At 38.2% G+C, this 18,596-nt stretch overlaps 1 protein-coding gene across 9 annotated transcripts in view; it reads left to right on the plus strand.

Moving 5' to 3' along the window:
- Window positions 1–18,596, plus strand: part of CDC14B (cell division cycle 14B) — a 47,476-nt gene that overhangs the window by 8,596 nt on the left and 20,284 nt on the right. For all 9 annotated transcript variants that reach the window (XR_010468916.1, XR_010468917.1, XM_065045798.1 and 6 more), the window contains exons 2-6: window positions 262–355; window positions 1,275–1,350; window positions 2,897–2,989; window positions 13,361–13,437; window positions 17,200–17,266. Coding sequence is in view for 7 of the 9 variants with exons in the window: in XM_065045798.1 (XP_064901870.1) it covers window positions 262–355; window positions 1,275–1,350; window positions 2,897–2,989; window positions 13,361–13,437; window positions 17,200–17,266 (407 nt within the window). In the remaining 2 variants the exon portion in view is untranslated. The remainder of the gene's footprint in view (window positions 1–261; window positions 356–1,274; window positions 1,351–2,896; window positions 2,990–13,360; window positions 13,438–17,199; window positions 17,267–18,596) is intronic.

Genomic DNA, 18,596 nt, shown 5'->3' on the forward strand with positions numbered 1-18,596 from the left:
TAGTTTTCCTGGGAACACTTCGTTTGTGAAAGAACACTGAAGTGCTCTGGATTACGGGAACACTGCTGAGCAAAAAGCCTCAATCTTTGTGTGCCTTGTTGCTTAACACCAGAGAAATAATAATGTCTAGTTTGGTGATACGTGAAAGAAGATTTGGTTTGTTTTAAACCATTTGAAGTTGTTCTGTTGACAGGTAATGCTTCAGACTTTAATCATAAAAATGTGATGTTTATAAATGCTTTGCATTTTCTTGCATTTCAGATCGCCTTTATTTTGCAATTCGCTGCCAAAAACCAAAGAGTGGAGCTGCAAATACTCATTATTTCTGCATAGATGATGAACTCGTGTATGAGAAGTAAGTACAGACTTATTTTTTCTTGTTTTTTACAGATGATTGGAATAAAACAGAACAACAGCAATGAGGAATGAGTCTAATTGACGTTCAGTTTTTAAATGTAGTCGAGGGAAACATACATTCTCATTGTGGAACTAATTACATGAGTTTGTTCCTCTCAGACCTATCTACCATGATGATTTATGTGTCTTCAGATGGTTTCTTGGCTTCATATCAGGATTTCTTAAAAATCTTACTCAACCAGAAGCTTCCATTGTACCCATTCTTGTTAGAAGACCCAGGAACATGATGGAACTGTATGTTCAGAAGTGCACACTGGGCTGCCGAGCTGAAGGGGATGTCTTTGGTTGCTCAAGTACTAAGTGGAATGTCTGAACTTCCTAGAATAAGAAAAAAAAAAAGGGAAAATCAATTCAAGTCTTTATGAGCTGACAATGGATATATTATTTCCCCTGTAATGAACAGCGTATGCCTTTGTATATGACCTGGAATGGTGCTAATTCTTTAAATATTTTTGACCAAGGTCATGCTTACCATTTTTGAAAGTACTATCAATCTTTATTCTCTCTGTTCACTTTTTGTTAGCAATACTAATTGCCTTCTTTTAAAGCAAAACTTTTAGTTTGCTCCTAAAATAGAATTTCTAAACTGCTGTCACAGAGTGATACCATAGTGAGAATTTTTCAAACCTTGAGGATTCCAGTTTGGTTTTTAGTGGTGCTGTATGGAAAACAAAGAAGAAAGTTTTAGTCTTTGTTTAAAGGTGACAAAACTGTTCCCTGCAATAAAACAGTGTGCATGTTTTTAGAATTATGCACATATATCACATATATATTATTGCTCCTTGCTTTGTGCATTTGATTTTTAAAAAAAGGGATTTACAGATGTAATGTACAGTTTTTCCCCTTTCTCCTACCAGCTTCTATGCAGACTTTGGACCACTCAGTCTGGCAATGGTCTACAGATACTGTTGCAAGCTTAATAAGAAATTACAGGTAACACTTGGGTTTTTTTATTCAATATTCTTGACTTTTTAAAGAAACAAAAATAAGTGGGCCAAAAGTGTTTTGTGTTCTTTTTTTTTTTTTTGCTTAGGTGCTTTCCTGGGTTACTTATCCAGCTAAGTTTAGAATATGAATGCTGAATTTTATCAAGGTGAATTTGGGGAGAAGGAGGATCAGGAGGGAAAAGCCACTTTTATGACCCAGAAGGTGCACCACTGAGTTAGTAATGTTAAGCTCCTAAAAGATTATCTTCTCTGAGGGTTGCTCAGCAATTTCGGGGATTGGACTCTTGATAGATCATGATATCTTTAAAACAGAGAGTTCCTAAGTTAATTAACATGAATGACTTCAAGTTAGGTGACCTCTAACAGATGTTAGAGTATAAAACCTGTTAGGTTTTATACTGTTAGGCAGATAAAAAAGCTTATTAGCATTAATGTGAATCACAGTTTGCCTCTTCAAAACTGCTTAGATCTTGAAACTGCCACTGAACTGTGAAAACTGGGAAGTACACCGAACATTATAGTTTAACTGAGATTTTTTTATATTTTATTCCTTGTCCGTCACTGTTATTAGTTTGCATAATTCGGGCTCACTTTGTCCCTCTGACGCTGCAAACAGGTTTACTGGAGAGAAGATTCTCTGATATTTGTTTACAGGATGCTCTGAAACAACACAAATCTATATTATAATCTCTTTTATTATCTTGGGTTTGATATTGGAGAGGTGTGTTAGGATTGCCGGGAACATACTACTAGTGATCTGGGGATTATTTATCTTGAATGCATTGAATAGTATGAGAGCAAGTAACATTGCTATTTAAATAGTGACATTTTATGATGGCTTAGCAGTTGATCAAAGTATACAGTTTCAAGCACTTCAAAATTTGTTTCAGGGGCCAGTTAGGGGATGAGTTTTGCTGCCATCACATACATAAGTGTCATCTGTATAGGCAATGCTATTCCATGCCTGTTCTAAGATAATTGGAGAAACTATATGCCAAGCTGAGATGAAATTTTTAGAAGTTATTTATGGTAAAATTTAGAAATAGTCTCAAAATATTTTAGTCTAAGCATATATTTTCCCTTGGCTCTGATCCTTACAAACAACTAATAGTTGATTTATCTAGTGTCAGGTTTACTTTAAGAATAAAAAAGTCTAAATTCCATTTTCAAAATTATTGTGACTGTAACATGTCTGTGATGTTTTTGAGAATGCCACTTTAGATTTACTTCTTATAAACACCTATCCATTACATAGGGCTTGAAGTCAGAACTACTAAATGCATTTAAGGAGAAAAAAGAAAGATTACTGCAATTTGCATCAAAAATTATTTAGGCTGGATACTGGGAAAATGCTGGGACAATCTAGGTGGAGGTGCAATAGAGTCTTCCAAAGCTTTGGAGGGACAAAGTATAATTGGTCTTCTGAATACACGTGGCTGAAAGTAGGTGAACAGACCCTAGCATTCCTCTAATTTTATAAAAGAAGGCATGAAAAGTCTAAAATGTAAAATCTTGTTCATTTCTTGTTACAGTCATTTTCATTGATAAAGAAGAAAATAATTCATTATACTGGCTTCGATCAGAAAAAACAAGCAAATGCTGCATTCCTCGTAGGCTCCTACGCAGTAAGTATTTAAGTTTTTACATTACATCAGTTTGTAATTTTTAAACCAGCAAGATTTCTCTTGAATACCCTTCCTACTAAATATTTTATAGTAAAGTACCACATACTAAGTCTAAAGTCTAGCAGGTATGTGAATGGCATTGTATGGTTCATGTTTTTTTGCTCTTTACTGCAATCTGTGCTCCTAAGACATAAGAGCACTGCTGGAAAAACAAAACAAAACAAAACAAACTTCATGAATCTTTTTATTTAGAAAAAATGACTGCTTGTTGATGTTTTTCCTTTCCTCCACCCACACATACTCTTTTTTTTTTTATTTTTTAAAATAGAGAATCTTGCACAAAGTGCAGTATATCATTTCCCACTGCGTGCACATTTAAATGTATGTTTTCTTCCCCAGCTCCTTCTTTTCTAATGTAAGGTGATATCTTTAGTTAACGTAGGAGAAGGAGGGAGATCATGTGGTAGACTTAGAGCGGGTATCAAGCCTCTGAATATACAAGGTGGATGGAAATGTACTGAGCCGGGTCTCTGACTCCCAAGGGGAAAACGAGTGGCTTTACATCACAGCTGCATGTGTTTGGTACACAACAGTGTGCTCAAGGAATAAAATGCTGAATGCTTCAGAACGAGACGTGTGATATACCGTATTCATGCTCTGCTTTGACTTGCAACACGCCTTGATTGTAACCATCTCTCTTGTTTACTGAGTAATAAAACGAAGTGAGAACCTATGCTGGTTTTGATGTTGGAGATTTCAAGGGTCAAAGTTCATGTAGCCTTAGGTCATTTATTAGCAGCAAGTCTTTACAGTACTTGCTGTGATGCTGGCAATCTCCTTGCTGCCTCTCCACATCATGCAGGAAGTCCATTTCCTGCTCCCCAGGGTTTCCCTGTTGCCTACAATTAAGAACTAGATTTCAAAATGTGTCATTCTGAAACACGGGTGCTTAGAAATGATGCTGTAGACCTTTGCATTCTCAAACCACATGGAAACTGGCAACATGATTTAGTAAACTTGTTTGCAGTTAAGGCTTTATGTTGATGGAACAGCTGCAGCTTTCAGAAAAACTACTGCTAGTAGTGACTTGATCATAATGGAGGCCCAGAAAGCAAGAGAGGACTGGCTTCAGTTATCAGCTGTTATTTGGAAGGAAGTGGGTTTTGTTTTTCTCTGAACTTTTGTTCTGAATACATGTAGTAGTATTGTGCGGCACAGCTGACATTTTGAGCTGAATCCACTGTACGGAAAATTAACTAATGGCAAAGCAATCTAATATGAAAATACTATGGTTGACTATGTAAAAATATACATAGTCATTTACAGAAATCTTAGTTCTTATCATCCAGCAGCCCCGCCACGTTGCAGTTAACATGTCCAATTGTTCTGGACAGAGGAGTAGACAGTTTTTGCTTCAGAGAACTGCAGTGAAGGAGGTGTGAGTTGCAGAATACAGAACAGATGCTAAGACACATCCAGCTGAAGTATAATATGACATGAGAACATGACCGAGTAGCCAGTGCATATGGGAGGGATAGTTGCAGACAGCTGGCATATGGCAGAAAGAGGCTAGTCAAAACCACTGGTCATTTTCAGAGTTCAGAGACTTGTGGTTAGGTTATCGCATTGTACAGGCTGAATATTTCAGTGATTTCCATTAAAGACTCAACACAATGTGAAGCACTACGTGAGTATCAGTCCACTCCTTGAATGGGGATGTGTCTGTCTCACATAGTCGCAAGTCCTGGATGGTGAGGTAGCTCTACTGTTTTTCTTTCCAGTGCAACAGACTTTGGTTTGGTACTGCTTTTTCTATAAAGTAGGGTACAGTTTCTTCCCAGATTGATGTGGGAGGGATTCCAGTGAAGGAAAATTACAGAAAAAAGGCTGTGCCCCTGAGGCTTACTTTTTTTCCCTGGCGCCCTTTGATGGTCTTTCATGACTAGGCAGGCTTAATTACAGCATTCCCTGCTGAAGTGTTCAAATGTATACGTTCCATATTTCTGCCTCTGCAGTCGGAATTGGACTGTTCTCTATTGGGTGAGCAATGGTGTAGGATCTGTTCAGTCTGCCTGATAAATATACGTTTATAGGAATATTTTCTGACTGAAATGAAATATATAGAGGCCTTCTTTGTTTAAAACATATGTAGGCTTAAGCATCCACCTAATTCTTCAGAGTGCTCTCCTTTTCAGGAAGAAGGGCTCATCCAGCTATTGGTCAAAACTTTAAGCAGCTTTTCTGTAGTTTGAGTTAATCAGATGCGATCCTGTTGGTAATGCTGTTTGCTGCTTGAACTGAGTATCATAATTTAATTTCTGCTCCCTTACAGTGTACTGGTAGGTAGCCACTGTGGTTTGTTTTCTGTGGGTTGAATGTGTTTTCCTCTTTGATTTTGTTTTTTCTTTTTTGCTTCATGGTGGGTTCCCATTTCAGCAGTTTACCTTAGGTTGAAGAACTGCATGGTAGTGCATAAGGTTTGAGGAGTTCAAGTGAGAAGAGCAAAGAAGCAGAAAAGGAAAGTAGCCTTCTCAGAGTTAGTAATGAAAACAGTGCTTGTCTGTATGTATTGTGAGGCCTTTGATAACTTAAGCATAGTTTTGGGTGCAAGGTGCTCTGTAGACGCAGGTGCTTTGAGTGACTTGTTGGGAATAACAGGCTGCCAGGTTTTCAGGAATAGCACAGACACAGTAAGTGTGTGTGCTTTATGGTTTTGTTCTCTTGTTTTTTAACACAGTCACATTTTAACTATAAAACTATAATGAACTGTATATAACTAGTTGTCCTCTGGAACTTGTATGTCCTCATAAACATTCAGTATTTTTATGCTAGCAACTTCCAAGTTTGTAATTTTAAGGTCATTTTGACCCTAAATCTGCATTCTTAAACAGAACATTATATAACTTCTGCTTAAAGGAATTGGGATATATTATAATGGTTTATCATTCAGCATCTTTTGTGTGAATATATATGTGTGTCTATGTATCATGTGGGGATATGCTCATTTTGACTAGGAAGGCAATTATGAACATCTTCATTAACTGTGCTGAAGCGTAAGGGCAGCTGTTCAGTGTTCTGGTTTACAAGCAAAGCCTGTTCTCAGTCTTTTCTTCACTGTTGGTGTGTTTTAATGTTTCCTTCTCTCCCTTTCATCTAACTTGTCTTTCTTTCCTCTTCAGTGGAGATAGTTTCCGAACTCTCGAGGCTACACACTTCTTTCTTCCCCTTCCCACATCTGCTGCTTCCTTCCAGGTGTACTTTGATGTGACAGCACAGCCTAACTCAAGCTACAGGGTTCTTCAGTATAACGTGGCCTAAAAAGTGAAGAACAAAGTTTTCAAATACATTGTTATATATGTGGTTTTAGAATAAAATGTGATTTTTTAGAGTAAATCTTAACAATTTAGACCTTAATCCCTTTATTGTTCCTCTTCCATCCGTTTTAATTCTGTATTTTTTTCATTTTTGGAGATGATACACTGTGTAATGGGATTAATATTCTTTTGTATAGATTAGCATAAATTTGGCAGGTTCAACCACAAAAAGGTTGGCCAGAATTCAGTGTGTTGGAGTTGAATGTTTACACTTGGGCAGAGGGGGCAAGGGGAAAGAAGGGAGGGGGGGAAGAGAAAACCTTTGTTCTTCACCTTTTAAAGAAAAATTGCTTTTCCTTGGAAGCTGTCTGCACTGTTCAGGCCTTACCACTCTACCAAAGCAGCAGTGATCTTCTGAGTTGATCTCTACAGTGGCTTCTCTTGATTTTCGCCAGGACTTGGCTGTGGGTGAGGAAAGTCTGCTTCTTCCGTCATTGCTCCTTCTATATTAATAAAGAAAATGTACCCTCTGTCCCCTGTCCACCCAATTCCCAAGCTCCCCCCTCTCCCCTTGGCTGCATTAACTTAGTGTTTTTTTTCTCAGGCCTGGCACTAATTATGTACTTGGAGGGTGGCCCTCCGAGGGTACCGCCCCATGAACTGCTGTAATTCAGGTCACCTTCTCCAGGACTCATCTCTGTACTTTGTCTATTTTCTCATCTTCTTTCTTCAGGGTAAGCAGCGTTTCCTTCATCCATTCTGATCCATAGTACTGTTTTTTTGCATTTTCGGTTTGTTAGTGTCCTTCCTGGCTGTGGGCCCAATGCTGGGTGGAAGCTGAAGGTTCAGAAGCAATTAGCACTCATCTGTGTGATGTTGAACTCTCTGAAGGCTCTGTTCCTACCGTGGCATTTGCAGAATTATCTCTGGCTAAACCAGGGAAAGCAGACGGACCTGTTTGTTTAGTGGTCCAGGCTGAGTGGCGGTAAATGGGTAACTGCGGCAAGTGCTCAAATTACAGGTGGGTAAGCTGTGTTTACCCTCAGCGGCGTTTTGGTGAGAGGTGCTTGTGCCTGACAAGCAAGTGGCAGAGATGAGAGGGACCAAGTGCTGGCCTTCCGAACTAAGCAAAAGTTACCTCTAGTCTTTTTGGCTTTTGCTGTGCTCATGTCCCCTAAAAGGTTGCTTCCTCGGCAGTTGTGTTTGGGAAATCCTGATTAGTCTTCATGACGGCAGCTTTTCCTGCTGTTTGTACTAGGTTCTTCCTCACGATGTTCTTACCAGGCAGCTTGTCTCCATAGGCGAAGAAGGGTTGCTCTTTGGGGGACCCTCACTAGAGTGCTTGCTTGCTTTCTTAGATGCCGTGAGGTACCAATGTGCCCAGCCTGCTGAGGTAACAGGGTTTTTTTATATCTCCCCTCTGCTCTTTAAGAAGTAGTTGGAGGTTTCTTGCTTGTGTTTATGATGAACAAAGGGAGTTGCCAGAGTCAGGCGGTTTATTCCCTCTCTGACGCTTTTATCTGCTTAACAACTGTGTTTCTGCTAATGGACGAACCATTGGCCACATGTGCATTTCTTCAGTACACCACAAATCCATACAGGAAGCGTTTTATTCTAATATATTTCTATTTTAATTTTGCTGTATTTATCTTTTTCTTCTGAGGAATATTGCTAGAAAATTTAACATATTAGCTGACTAGTATATCTAATGGAGGCTTTAGTGGAGCAAAATATTTCATACATTTATAGCAAAATCACTTGTGTATGTGAGCTTGTGTTTGAGTCTGGTCACACACAGTAGTTATTTGTGTTTGTTCAGAATGGATGGGTTGTGATTATTTACAGTTTACAGCAGTTCAGGCTATTTTGGGTGAGTGACATTTTTGGAACATAGTTGTATCACATGGAATTTGCTTGTAGGCAGTTTAAAATTAATTATCTCATTATTCTCTTGCTTTTAGTCAATATGGTTGGTAAAATGTGTGATTTAGCAGCCTTAGTAGATTTTGCAGTTAACGTTGAGCAAGTGGATAAACTTGCTTACGCTAAGCACATTGTGGACATGGATTTAAAGTGCTCTTTACAGACTTGAGTTGATGTACTTTCTAACAGTACAGCATACTTAAATATCCTGTTTAATTTTCCTGAAAAAACAACAAGTTATGTCATAGATTATTGTTACCAGACATGATTTGTCTTGCCTGCAGTGTTACTATCTCACTTGGCAGTTCCACATATTAAAGATTAGGATCCTTTTTTCAACCAGAGCCTCCTTTCCTTTTCTACCAAGAATCCTTTTCGTCCTATTGTGAATACCGTTTCCATGATCATAACACTTATCCAGGAAACCTTTGTTTAAAAAACAGGGCTGGTCTGAAAACACTGACATGAATCAGACAATAACAGGGCTTGCTAAAAGAACTCTCATTCTAAGGTTGATTTTCAGTGCTCATAAATAAAGACTGGGTTGCGTAGTCCTGCAAACCCTTCTGTTTCATTCCGTGAGCATGACAGCGGCTGTTTGGCTGCACAGCGATGTTGGCAGGAGCAACGCCCAAGTGCACCTTTCCCAGCGCTCAGTGCTCGGGTGGTTCGTGACCATTCGCAGGGCTGCCTGCGGTCCCTTAATTAGAAACAGATGTCCGAAATGAAAAGGATGATTAGAGCAATGTTAATGCCTCAACTGCTAATTGCAAATTTCTGGCTGTATTTCGAAGTTCAGTAGGATATTTTGTTGTGTGTGCATAGAGAAAGCAAATTTAGAAATTGCTGGTACATAAGTAGTTACATGGTGTGATAAAACAGTGTGTTATTTTGGCTTGAAAGATGTCAGTTCCTCATAGTAACAATTTTACTGGAAGGTACGTAAGTAAAAGATTTGTAAAGGATTTTAAGAATTTTTCCGTGTTTATTTGTGTGTGTATGTAGATGTATATGTACACCCATATGCACTTGAATGTGATTGTAGGAAAATTCTAAAACTGAAGCAACTGTGCTTGTGGATGATTTCTTTCAGGTCTGCTGAATTGTTAAGGTTTTTTAAAAGCTGCACTTTTTATTTTTTTTCCGAGTATTTGCCTGACCTGCACAAAAGGAGCCCCTTGGGAAATCAACATAGAATTCTAATAGACTTTTCTCCATTTGTATATGCAAGAATGGACAAAAACCATCCCAGAAAATGCCTGTGTCTGCTAAATAACAGTTAATATAATTGCTTGAAATTAATTTTCATATTTTTCATCTTTTTAACACTTCTTGTTAGTTACTTTCATGACATTAACTTAAGAAAACAACTTTATTTGTAAAAGTTTCTGCCATCTTAGAAAGCACAGCAGAAACGTGACTAAAAATCTGGACAGGCCAGTTTCAGCTGTTGTATATTCTGATTTCTGGACGTTATGTCTTTCCCCATTTCTCCTCCTTCCCCCAGTACGTACCTCATGAATTTACAGACATATCTTTTTTTTGCTGTTCATCAGATCAACATTTCCATTCTCTTCTTATCTGAAACTTCAGTTCTCCTTATTGCCTTAGAGAGTCCTTCTCTCTCTCAACACTCTCTCTACTACAGGTCTTTCTGGTCACTTTTGCTCTCTCATTTACTGGCTTGCTTCAGTCCTTTGTTCACCCACATCATTCCAATGAATTTTTCATCTTTAAAACTTCAGTGCCCTCCTCCTTATATATTTTTTATATATATATAAACACTATATTATAGTTTCAGTTTGTGTCAGCAGAATGTTTTTGAAGTGAATCTTTTCCTTAAACCCTGCTCACTGCACATTGGTTCACTTTATGGAGGAATTTAGGAGTGATCCTAACAGGTGATTGATGTGTGTTCAGGCCACAAGACCAGACTAGGTCTAGCTGTGAAGGTTAAAAGCTGCTCCAAGTGTACAGTGCAGATGTCAGATCTTCAGTGCCGGCTCTCGGTCTACAGGTGCGTTCCTGCTGGTGCACCATTACTTCCTAATGCAGATGTGGTCTCTGCTGCCCTGATGGCTCTTCCATCTCTGGACTTTGCTGCTCCTTCCCTCACTCCTTCATTCTTACCTGTTTCCATATCTGGAATTTGGTTGACCCACAACCTGAACCCAGGCTCACCCATGTTTCTGCCTCCCTCTGGTCTTGCTTGCATCCAGGCTGGGTCCTCTCTTACGGTCTTAAGCTGTGACAGAAACTGATCCTGTCTCCACTTTGACTGTCACAGCTTCTTGTGTTGTGTCACTGCCAGGATGCTTTCCATGTGAAGTAAGTATCTGTTTATGGTCTTTCCTGTTCTGTGTTGAGACTGAATGTCATTCTTCCCTTTTGAAGTACTCCCCACCACTGCAGCTGTCCAGATATCCTCGTACTAACCTATTTTTTTTCCAAGCCACTTTTCACTGAGAACACCATCTGACCATTTCATCAACTGCTGTCTCCGCAACTGTTCACGTATCGTATCCTGTGTATGTATTAGTGTCACAGCTGAAGTGTAGCAGGATCTCTCTTTGTTTCAGAAAATTCTGAGAAATACAACTCCAAGAGCTTCCTTCTTCTGTGAATATACCGTATATTTTTTCCGTTGCACAGGAAGTACTGCATATTTTTGCATAGAATCTTGCCCACACTGAAGAATTTAATGTTCTGGCATGTGCTTTTTGTACGTACTAAACAGTAGTAGACACTGGATTTTTGTGTCAAAATCAGATTGTCTTTTTCAAGTGTTCTCATATGTAGCAAGTGTTCATATACCTACATTAAGGAAGGTCCATACACACATGCATGTATGTTAAAATGATGTTTCTAGCAACTTCACTGGTAATGTAATTTCAGAAGTTAGATCTGTGCTTAAGAACCAACATGTTTCAGTGTACTGTAACATTATTTAGACTTATTTTAATATAACACTTAATGTTATGGAAAAATCTTGCTTATTGCAACTCTTGCGCTTGCAAACAAATGATTCTGCATTGAAGGTTGTTTTTTTTAAGAAGCTGGTAAAAGCTCAGCCGAGATGCAAGAGAAATCCTTGGCCTTTCTGAGCTACATGCACTTACAGGATTAGCCAGTATTAGCTGCATTTCTATTTGCCTGTTATACAAGTTGTACTCTTTGTGTGTGACCCAGCCTGACAGCACTGCATCCCAAGTTTTTTCCAGGTGACTCATTTTTGGCTGCAGACTCTGTTTCTGCTGTTTAATTACGTTCTGTTTGCAAATGCCATTTCATGTCTCTGGTTTGTAAGTTTTATCTGGGGCAGGGCTCTTTTTCTGATAAGCAAGCAGTGCTAGATTTATATGGTTGTTAGCAATATGTGTTTACTGTGCTGCAAGAGGTAAAGTGCAACTATATTCAAGCACACAACTTGAAATTTCTTGTAATACAACCTTTATATCCAGTTCAGGCAAAGAATATGCCTGCAGGATAGAAAAATGAACTCTGGCATCTGAGGAGCAGCTATTCAATGACATTTTGAGGGCTTTTTAAGTCTCTTTTCTACTCTGGGTGTATACTTGTAAGTATAAGTTCAAAAGTCACCACGCCCCAGTGAAAGCACACACACACAAAATATGCAGTTATCATTACTTACCTACTTAAACAAGACATGTATTTTTCTTTTGTTTTGCTAATTGCACAGGAAGAATGCTTAGAAAATACTAACACAGTAATTGAATCAGAGGAAAAGTGAAAGGGGTCATCTTGCCATGTGTGTTTTAGCTGTCTGTTTAGGATATATTTCAAACTGTTTGTTTGTTGTTTGGTTGTTTGGTTGTTTGTTTTAGCAACATATGTCCCCCTTCCCACTCTTGCCTCACAAGAATGTGTGTGTTTGTGGAGAGGGGATGTTGAAGGTATGTTAAGCCATTTGTTCAAACTGGCTTTGCAGCAGCATCAAAGAAATTCGAAAGGCAATGCCAGCTTTTAAAAGAAAAAAGTGTCAAAAGCAACAGAAAGCAAAAATGCCAAATTGAGGATTTTAGGGGATGCTTGTTTAACACTCATTAGGATTCTTGCTTTCAAAACACCTCTAAGGAAAAAGGACATTAATATAAGAAATGTAGATAATTTAATTGAACAGTAATGAAAAACAAAAACTTTCTGTACTGTGTTAAAGCTCAGTTAATGCAACCTTAAAGTATTAACTTGAAATTAGTGAATATTCACCTGTTAATGACAGCTTGTAACTAACAGTTGTTATCTTGTGGCTGTGCTGGGAATGGTGTTTGTCGGTATTGGAAGACATGTTTTGTATAAAAGAGGGGTTTTACCATATCGTTTAATAAGACCTTAGTGTTAGAGGCTATCAAAGAGAGATTGGGCATGTCATGTGGAAGACCACATTGATATTTGTCTTGAGTTGGTCCTTTGTGAATTCTTTTCTGAGTATTTTTGACAGTAGGAAGTCTGACTTTAGTGCTTCAAGTATGTTAACTTCATTCTGTTGTTAGGATTTTGCTTCTGAATCTACAGATTTCTTTTTTTTTCCTTTAAGGCATCTGGATTTAGTTACTGCCTACTGCCTCACCAGTGCAAACGAGGAAGCACAGGATTTGGAATAATGCAAATGTACTGCTGTAGGAAAATCAAAACATACACAAATTACTGTTTTAATCTTGTCTGCTGAATGTACACATTGTTTTGTAGACGAGGTGATTCATAGCTCTGCTGATATCACTGTGGGGTTTTGTGTTTTGATTTACATCTTAAAAGCTTAATTAAAAAAAAAACAACCTACAAACTGGTCCAGCAGAGTTGCAGTAGAAACATGGAAGAATCCAGATGGACAGAAGCTTTTTCACTGTAGCCTATGGTTGAACAACATCTGCACAAATCTATAAATTTTGTTCAAAAATACACATTCCTCTATGTTGACCATTATTTTATACTGTGTGTGTTAGTCTTATTGTTGCACACTTGCATACCATAGTTATTGATGCCATACTTTCCCAAGACTTTTGAGCTCTGTGATAATTAATTATGCCTTGTGTAGTAAACAAGTGACTTGAAGTTACTAATATCAATCTTAAAATAATATTTTTATTTTATTTTCTGTCTTCTTCCACAAAACCAGATAATATACCTGAGACAATCCCCAGAAGATGTATACAGGCTAATATTGGCTGGAAGCATTTCATATCTTCCTTTCAGGTAAATAGCAAGTTGTTAGAACTTTGTGTACTTTGATATTTTAGAGAAGAATGTAGCATTTTTCGGTACTATTTTTTTTTTTTTTCCTAAAGTTTTAACATGTGACATATTCACTGGTTGAGCTAGAAGTGCAGACTGCTGAACAGGGGTGTTAGCAGCTGTTACCAAAGTGTACTGGCAGCAGGTGAAGGAGCCATGCTGCTTTGTATGCACTCTGAGCTTTTTGATTTACATTGCTTCACACTTGGCAATCTGGTTTTGTGCCAATAGTTGATAGTTAAACATATCAAAATATCTGTCATTCATCACAAATGGCTTGTAATACTGCTCGAATTCTGCTTTTCCTGGTTGTTGAATGTATGAGGCAACTTGCAAATACTTTTTTATGCATCAAGAATGCCAGCTAACCTCATGTGATTTAGCATAACTTTGAAGTATTTATTTTTACCAATGAGGAAATGTGTAAAACTGTTGGTTCGTGGTTGTTTGACCCTGAGGGAAAGTAATCCTAGCTGTTTTAGACCACAGACTTCTCTTTGTGGTATATGCTGTGCTGTTTCATGTAGCAAATAAAGTCGGTCTGTCACATAGAGGAAAAACTTTCTAATTTCTTTGAAACAAGAGTTTCTAGAAGTTGGACTAAGCTAATGTTCTGCTGGCTGCCACAACATGAAGAAAAGAATGGCCAAAAAGTTTTTAGGAGGCAAGTTTACTCTCCAAATACATTGTTTTGGGATGATTAATTCAGTCCTTGCTTGCTTGTGTTTTCTAGCTCTCCTGCCAAGAGATGAGCTTTTGATTATTTGAATTTCTATTACTTTCCCCCACCATCACCACCACCACAGTATAATGGTGTATTAGTACCTCTTTTTATTTCCATACTTCCATCATCTCATTTCTCACTTTTGAATTCCACTTTTATATTCCCAGAAGAACAAAAGTCCTTCCTACAAAGACTGTAAGTTGTGTTTCTAAGTGTCATAAAGGTGTATATGGGTGATGGAGATCGTAGCTTTTAACTCAGGTCATATACCACACCCAGATTCCCAGACCATCACTTCAAGAGCGCTACTGAAATAAATGCAAAGATGTTTTATATAATAAGACGTACTGAGAGCTGACTTCTGAAGACATGTCCAGCCTCTAGAAATAAAGAATACAGTCTGCTGAAGTACCTGCAAACCTTACCATTTTCTTGCATTTACGCGTGCAACTAAACCTGGTGCAAACAGAAGAATTCAGATTATGTTAGTGATCAGCTAAGAAGTTGGTCTGGGCACTGTTCCTTTAAGATTTTCTTCCTTTCTCCAAAAAAGAGTACCTTCCCACAGAATAATAAAAAGTCAGTCAGGTAGTTGCTATGTAGGATCATTATCAAAACACAGACTTTTATTAGGCAGATGCAAAGAATTTCTTTTTTCACTTAAAGAATCACAGAATAACAGTGAGGTTGGAACAGACCTGTAGAGATCATCTGGTCCAACATCCATGCTCAAGCAGGGCCACCTAGAGCCAGTTGCCCAGGATCGTGTCCAGATGGCTTTTGAATGTCTCCAAGGATGGAGACTCCACAGCCTGTCAGGGCAACCTGTTGAGTGCTCAGTCACATTTACAATGAAAAAATGGTTCCTGATGTTCAGAGGGAACCTCCTGTGTGTCAGTTTGTGCCCATTGTCGCTGGTCCTGTCACTGAACACCACTGGAAAGAGTCTGGTTCTGTCTTCTTTGCAGCTTCCCTTCAAGTATTAATATAGATTGATAAGGACCCCCTGAGGATTCTCTTCTCTAGGCTGAACAGTCCCAGCTCTTTCAGCCTTTCCTCCTATATGAGATGCTCCAGTCCATCATCTTTGCAGCCCTTCATTGGACTCTCCTTAGTACGACCATACCTCTCTTGCACTGAGGAGCCCAGAACTTAGCACAGTACTCCAGGTGTGGCCTCACTAGTGCTGAGGAGAGGGGAAGCATCACCACTGGATCTGTTGGCAATGCGGTCCAGGCTACCATTAGCCTTCTCTGTTGCAGGGCACATTGCCAGCTCATGTTCAACTTGGTGTCCACCAGGACCTGCAGGTCATTTTCTGCAAAGCTGTTTTCCAGCTGTCATTTTGTGTTTGAGTTCGGCTAGGAGTTCCACGTTCATCCAAGCAGGCCTCCTAGCATTTTTGCCTGCTTTGTATTTGTTGGGATGAACTGCTCTTAAGTTTGAAGGGGGTGATCCTTGAGTATTAACTCTCTTCCCTTGAGGGCCTTATCTCACAAGACTCTTTCAAGCAGATCTTTGAAGAAGCTCTTCAGGGTCATCAGTGTGCTTTTCACACTCCTCTCTGCCCTCAGGATCCTGAACTCCGTCATCTCATAGTCACTGCCTCTAAGGCTACCTTTGACTTTCACATCCCAAATGAGCACCTCCTTGTTGGTGAGTATGAGGTCCAGAAGACCAGTGTTCCTCATTGGCTTCCTCCTCACTTGAAGGAGGAAATTGTCACCAGTTTGTTGCAGGAACCTCCTGGATCGGTTATGTCTTGCTGTGTTGTCCCTCCAACAGGTATCAAAGTGTTGAAGTTCCCCATGAAGACCAGGGCTTGCAAATGTGGAGCTGCTCTTATCTGTCTTGCAGGGGGCCAGATCCACTTGTTTTTCCTGGTCGGGTGGCCTAACAGACACCCACTACAATCTCACCTTTACCTATCCTTTCTCTTACCTGAATGGGGTTTTGTTATTTGTGATAATTTTATTATATGCTGCCCTGGTGTTACATTTTAGGCTGAATTTCCTTTTCCTGCTCATTTTTTTTTTTCCCCACCTTTCACACTGATTCATTAGGGAGGAAAAGATGCAAACAAATTGTAGAGGCAGACATCCACATTCTTCAGAAGTTCTTCCTCCTCTCAGCTGTAATTTGAACATAATATATTTTTAATTTTTTGAAGCATTAGTGATTCTGTACTGATGAGGGCTTCATGGTTTCAAAAGAAGGTGTTCTGCCAAGACATAATATTCTTTGACCAAGATTCAGTTTTGTTTTGTTGTTTTTTTTTGTATTCCTGTAGAATACTTACTCTGCACTGCTTACAGAATCTCATAATGGTCACAAACTAAGAACCTGACGTTCTTGGATCAGCAGAATTTTTAAAATTGTAGTTGAAGAGAAGGATTTTTAATGAAAACCAGTTTCTCCTCATGATTAAGCATAAACTATTCTGTACATCTTGAGGAAAGTCTTTTAATATATCCACACAAACGGGTATCTCGACAGTTTTAGTAAGAAGATGTTGCTCACATATACATAGAGTGCATGAGCATAGCATCTTTTTTTCTTTTAAATGGAATTTGAAGAAAAAAATAAGTGTATTAAAATTTTGACTTCTTTGAAAATTCACTTCAGAAGAAAATGTCCTAAGAGTATATGTTAGAATATGATACTAATTTAGGCATTAGCCTTTGCCACAATGAGTTTGTGTTGTCTGTTCTTTGTCAGTTTCAATGTTCATGTCAGAAATTGAATGTCAGCTATACCAAAACTATAACTGGAGTAATCTTACTCTTGGATCATCTGTTAACATGACTTATTTTATGTTTTGTTACTGTTGTAAGATGCAAGATGGGGGAAATTAAGTAATCATTTGACAGAATTATTTCACTGTAATAATAATTATATCTTGAAGCAATTTTAAACAGCATTTAAGAGAAGTATCTTCAATTGCTTTCACTTGGATTAAAATGGGATAATTTTACTGGTTTTATCATCATATCTTACAGGGATGCTTCCTTTGGTACTTGCAGTTTTCATCTGACGTTGCTGGACTGTTTTCATGCAATAAACAAGGTCTGTAGAACAATATTTTTCATATCGCAAAAGGTCAGCTAAATATTGCCCACCAGAAAAAGGGCTTAGGAAGCTAAGATCCCATTAGAGCTGTACAGCAGCAGATTTTCTGATTGTTGCCTAGTTTATTATGTATTATGCATTGTAATAAAACTCCTACATCCAGCAGCCATGGAAGTCAACCGATAACATATATAATAAATTTGTGAAGATTATAAAGAAGTATTTTGAGTTTTATTTATGTAATCTTTCAGGACAGTAATTTACATCTCTAATCCCTGAGCATTGTGTGATAGGTTTATTTTATGCCTTCTAGTATTACATTTTAGGCTGAATATAGACTTTGAAAGTGGTTTTGAATTGGCTAGTGGTACTTGTTAGGCATTTGCAGCATATGCTAATAACTTCATGTTTCACTTTAGTAACATAAATAGAACAAATGTTAGAAGGCAGATGTGCTTTTTTTTTAAAAAAAAAAAAAAAGCCTATAAATTATCATAATCTAGTGTTCTATAGCAATTCAGTGGTGAAGTACCATGACATTGAAGGACAGGAACTTACATCCTTGCTTTTTAGTTGGTGTGAGTAGTGAAATGGGGAATTCTGCAGCTCTCTGCCCCTATTGTCTTTTGTATTATGGGTATCTCTGCTGGATACTGGTGTTTTACTGATTAAGACAGCTTCTTGCAGATCTGTGATCTTAAGCTTTTTTGGATGTTTTGACATCAGCTACTTGTATGTCAAGAGTGGTGAATTACTATTCCTCTTAGTACTGGTGAACAGCAAGGAAGACTACAGCAGATTATGCAGTGAAAGAGGAGATTAGAACATAGTATTTTAAATACCTGTAGATATGGGATTATCTGTATTTGTGCTTCCTGACTTCACAAGTCGGTAAACTGTCAGTACCCAAATGCTTACATTTTTTATACAGTATAAAATGTAATGGTTGTGGACAATTACAGGACATCAGGGACCACACTGGTGGCTGCTTAGGACTGTATGTTTGCAAACAATTTAAAATCAGTGAAGATATTAGCATCATAATGACAGTGAATAGCATTCATGCACAAAAATATTTGCAATGTTTGAATGTAGACTTTAGAATGTACTCATAATTTCAATAGATAAATTTTACCAGTTATTTTTCTCTTTTTCATTTTGTACACCTAGCAGTAATAAAAAGACTGAATGCTTCTATAGTCTGGAATTTTGTAGTGATTCGATGAAGACAGAAAATAGTGGATTTGTTTGTCTATGAAGAAATCTTTCTGAAAGAGTAGGAAAGGTATTTAAGGGGCTTTCAGTAGCCTAAAAGAGTGGTAAACTG

The sequence above is a fragment of the Columba livia genome, chromosome Z (assembly GCF_036013475.1).
Source record: "Columba livia isolate bColLiv1 breed racing homer chromosome Z, bColLiv1.pat.W.v2, whole genome shotgun sequence".
NCBI lineage: Eukaryota > Metazoa > Chordata > Aves > Columbiformes > Columbidae > Columba > Columba livia.